Source organism: Perca fluviatilis, chromosome 9, assembly GCF_010015445.1.
Source record: "Perca fluviatilis chromosome 9, GENO_Pfluv_1.0, whole genome shotgun sequence".
Lineage (NCBI taxonomy): Eukaryota > Metazoa > Chordata > Actinopteri > Perciformes > Percidae > Perca > Perca fluviatilis.
Genome location: NC_053120.1, coordinates 3,488,666 through 3,493,665, shown reverse-complemented (window position 1 = coordinate 3,493,665; position 5,000 = coordinate 3,488,666). Strand labels below are relative to the sequence as shown.

At 48.4% G+C, this 5,000-nt stretch overlaps 2 protein-coding genes across 2 annotated transcripts in view; one reads left to right on the top strand and one right to left on the bottom strand.

Annotated features, from left to right (window-relative positions):
- LOC120565597 (zinc transporter 2-like) overlaps nucleotides 1-5,000 on the bottom strand; it is a gene marked incomplete in the record, with an annotated part of 356,424 nt that overhangs the window by 80,484 nt on the left and 270,940 nt on the right.
- The window catches only part of LOC120565458 (thimet oligopeptidase-like), a 70,458-nt gene that overhangs the window by 54,146 nt on the left and 11,312 nt on the right, over nucleotides 1-5,000 (top strand). The window contains 1 exon segment of the mRNA XM_039811260.1: nucleotides 1-16. This exon segment is cut by the window's left edge and continues 208 nt beyond it. Coding sequence (XP_039667194.1) covers nucleotides 1-16 — 16 coding nt within the window.

The window sequence follows — 5,000 nt, the reverse complement described above, 5'->3', positions numbered from 1 at the left end:
TGGACCTCCACCCCAGGTCAGGAGGAAAAGGAGCCCACTGTTATTTGGGGGTGGCGGCGTCGAGCGAGTCTCCCAGAGGCCTCGCAAGTCTCGCGGCGGTTCGAGTCCAAAGTCTGTGCTCGGGTCACCAGACAGCTCACACGGTCTCATAGCCATCGACCCGCGCTCCGGGGGAAGGTCGTGAGCTGGATAAACCGTAATTCCTGGTTGGGAGAAAAGGGGCTGGGTTTGTTTGTGTTCTTAAACCAAATCACAATTTGTGTGTGTGTGTTGTGTCTCTGATGTGTGTGTGTGTGTGTGTGTGTGTATTTTGTGTCTTCCCTGTGTGTGTGTGTGTTGTGTGTGTGTGTTTCTCTCCTGTATATTGTGTGTGTGTGTGTGTCTCTGCCTGCTTGTGTGTCTGTTGTGTGTGATGTGTGTGTGTGTGTGTGTGTGTGTGTGTCTCTCCTGATGTGGGGTGTCTCTCTCTGTCTGTGGGGGGTGTTATTCCTGTGTGTGATGTGATGGAACTGTGATGATGATGTGTGTGTGTCGTGATGATGTGTGTGTCTGTGTGTGTGATGTGTGTGTGTGTGTCGTGTGTGTGTGTGTGTGTGTGTGTGTCTCTCTCCTGGGTGTCTCCGTTGGTGGTGTGTGTGTGTGTGTGTGTCTCTCTGTGTGGTGTGTCTCCTGGTGTGTGTGTGTGTGTTTCTCTCCTGTGTGTGTGTGTGTGTGTCCCTCCCTCTCCTGTGTGTGTGTGTGTAGTGTGTGTGTCTCTCCGTGTGTGTGTGTGTGTGTTCTCTCTCCTGTGTGTGTGTGTGTGTGTGTCTGTGTCGTGTGTGTGTGTGTGTGTGTGTGTGTGTCTCTCCTGTGTGTGTGTGTGTGTGTGTGTCTCTCTCTCCTGTTGTGTGTGTGTCGTGTGTGTGTGTGTCTCTCTCTCCTGTGTGTGTGTCTCCCTTTTGTGTGTGTCTCTCCTCTGTGTGTGTGTCGTGTGTTGTGTGTTCCTCTCTCCTGTGTGTGTGTGTGTGTGTCTCTCTCCTGTGTGTGTGTGTGTGTGTATGTGTGTATGTGTGTTGTATTGTTTGTGTGTGTGTGTGTGCTCTCTCTCCTGTGTGTGTGTGTGTGTGTTGTCTCTCTCTCTGTGTGTGTGTGTGTGTGTGTGTGTGTGTCTCTCTCTCCTGTGTGTGTGTCTCTCTCCCTGTTGTGTGTGTGTCTCTCTCTCTCCTGTGTGTGTGTGTATGTTGTGTGTCTCTCTCCTGTGTGTGTGTTGTGTGTGTCTGTGTGTATGTGTGTGTGTTTTTTTCTCTCCTGTGTGTGTGTGTGTGTGTGTGTGTTCTCTCCCTGTGTGTGTGGGGGGGGTGTGTTGTGTGTCTCTCTCTCCTGTGTGTGTGTGTGTGTGTGTGTGTCTCTTGTGTGTGTGTGTGGTGTGTGTCTCGTGTGTGGTGGTGTGTGTCTGCCTGTGTTGTGGCTCTCCGTGTGTGTGTGTTTGTGTGTGTTGTGTGTCTCTCTCCTGTGTGTGTGTGTGTGTGTGTGTGTGGCTCTCCTGTGTGTGTGTGTGTGTGTTGTTCTCTCTCCTGTGTGTTGTTGTTGTTTGTGTGTGCTCTCCCGTTGTTGTGTGTGGTGTGTGTGTGTCCTCTCTCTCTCCTGTGTGTGTGTGTGTTTCTCCTGTGTGTGTGTGTGTGTGTGTGTGTGTGTGTGTTGTTGGTGTGTGTGTGTGTGTGTCTCTCCTGTGTGTGTGTGTGTGTGTGTCCTCTCTCTCCCTGTGCGTGTCTCTGTGTGTGTGTGTGTGTGTGTGGTGTGTCTCTCTCTCCCTGTGTGTATGTGTGTGTGTGTGTCTCTCTCTCCCGTGGGGGTGTGTGTGTGTGTGTGTGTCTCTCTCTCCCTGTGTGTGTGTGTGTGTCTCTCTCTCTCCGTGTGTGTGTGTGTGTGTCTCTCTCTCCATGTGTGTATGTGTGTGTCTCTCTCTCTCTCCCTGTGTGTGTGTCTCTCTCCTGTGTGTGTATGTGTGTGTGTGTGTGTGTCTCTCTCCGTGTGGGGGTGTGTGTGTGTGTCTCTCTCTCTTTGTGTGTGTGTGTGTGTGTGTCTCTCTCCCTGTGTGTGTGTGTGTGTGTGTGTGTGTGTGTGTGTGTGTGTGTCTCTCTCCTGTGTGTATGTGTGTGTGTGTGTCTCTCTCTCCTGTGTGTGTGTGTGTGTCTCTCTCCCTGTGTGTATGTGTGTGTGTGTGTGTCTCTCTCCCTGTGTGTGTGTGTGTGTGTGTTTCTGTGTGTGTGTGTGTGTGTGTGTGTGTGTGTTCTCTCCCTGTGTGTGTGTGTGTGTGTGTGTCTCTCTCCCTGTGTGTGTGTGTGTGTGTGTGTGTGTCTCTCTCCCCTGTGTGTGTGTGTGTGTGTGTGTGTCTCTCTCCCTGTCTGTGTGTGTGTGTGTGTGTGTGTGTGTGTGTGTGTGTGTGTGTGTCTCTCTCCCTGTGTGTGTGTGTGCGCGCGCGCCTGTCGGACGGCGCCACGGTTCCTCATATCGCGCAGCGCGCCCTAGTCACAAAACTTTATTCTTTTTATGCCCCGACCGAATTTCCTCCTAAAGTATCAAAAAAATTCCCTGGTCATTCTACCAACATCTGACGATGTCTGTGATTGGCCATCGCGTAGAGACGCGTAGGAAACACACCCTCTACGTGACACACACACACAGACAGAGACACACACACACAGAGAGACACACACACAGAGACAGAGACACAGACAGAGACACAGACAGAGACACACACACAGAGACACACACACAGAGACAGAAAATACACAGAGACACACACAGAGAGACACAGAAACAGAGACACACACAGAGAGACACACACAGAGACAGAGACACACACAGAGACAGAGACACACACAGAGACAGAGACACACACAGAGAAAAACACACAGAGACAGAGACACACACAGAGACAGGAACCCCCCACACACAGACAGAGACACACACACAGAGACACACACACAGACACACACCACAAAGACACACACACAGAGAGAGACACACACACACAAGACACGACAGAGACACACACACACAGAAGACACACACACACAGAGAGACACACACAGAGAGACACACACACACAGAGACACACACACAGAGACAGAGACACACACACAGAGACAGAGACACACACAGAGATACACACAGAGACACACACACAGAACACACACACAGAGACAGAGACACACGAGACACACACACAGAGATACACAAAGAGAAACACACAAAAGACACAGACACACACACAGAGACACACACACAGAAAGGACACACACAAAAAACAGGACACACACAAACAGAGACACACACACACAGAGACACACACACAGACAGAGCACACACAGACAGAGACACACACACACACAGAGACACACACACAAGACAGAGACACACAGACAGACACACACACAGACACACACACACACAGAGACAGAGACACAGACACACACAGAGACACACACACAGACAGACAGAGACACACACACACACAGAGACACACACACACACAGACAGAGACACACACACACACAGAGACACACACACAGACAGAGACACACAGACAGAGACACACACACAGACAGACAGAGACACACACAGAGACACACACACAGACAGACAGAGACACACACACATACAGAGAGACACACACACAGAGAGACACAGACACAGAGACACACAGACAGACAGACACACACACACAGAGAGACACACAAACAGAGAGACACACACACAAAGAACAGACAAAAACAGACAAAAACACACACACACACACACACAGACAACACACACACACACACAGACACAGAACAGAACACAGACACAGAAACAGACAGACACACACAGCACAGACACAGACACACAACACAACACAACACACACACAGCACCACACCCCCCCACACACACAGAGACAACACAGACAGAGAAGAGACACACAGACAAGAGACACAACACAACAGAGACGCACACACAACCAGAGAGACACCAGAACACACAAGACACACCGAGAGACACACACACAGAGACTCACACACAGAGAAACACACAGAGACACACACACAGAGACACACACACAGAGAACAACACACACAGGATACACACAACAGAAACACACACAAAGAAGAGCACGTACACCCACACACAAACACTACCAGAGACACAAAAAAAAAAAAAAAAAAAAAAAAAAAAAAAAAAAAAAAAAAAAAAAGACACACTCAACAGAACCACCACACCGGAACACACACGCGAACACACACAGAACACACACGACATACACAGAGAAGTTTCTGTCACGTTTTCCGAAATTTTTGCTGAAGTTTTTTGTCATGTTTTCCGACGTTTTTTGCCGAAGTTTCTGTCACGTTTTTGGAATTTTTTTTTGCCGAAGTTTTTGTCACTTTCTCCGACATTTTTTGCCGAAGTTTCTGTCACGTTTGCCGACATTTTTTTGCCGAAGTTTTTGTCACTTTTTCCGACATTTTTAGCCGAAGTTTCTGTCATGTTTTCCGACGTTTTTTGCCGAAGTTTCTGTCACGTTTTTGGAATTTTTTTTGCCGAAGTTTTTGTCACTTTTTCCGACATTTTTTGCCGAAGTTTCTGTCACGTTTGCCGACATTTTTTTGCCGAAGTTTCTGTCACGTTTTCCGACATTTTTAGCCGAAGTTTCTGTCACGTTTTCCGACATTTTTAGCCGAAGTTTCTGTCACGTTTGCCAACATTTTTAGCCGAAGTTTTTGTCACGTTTTCCGACATTTTTTGCCGAAGTTTCTGTCACGTTTTCCGACATTTTTAGCCGAAGTTTCTGTCACGTTTGCCGACATTTTTAGCCGAAGTTTCTGTCACGTTTTCCGACATTTTTTGCCGAAGTTTCTGTCACGTTTTCCGACATTTTTAGCCGAAGTTTTTGCCGAAGTTTCTGTCACGTTTTCCGACATTTTTTGCCGAAGTTTCTGTCACGTTTTCCGACATTTTTAGCCGAAGTTTCTGTCACGT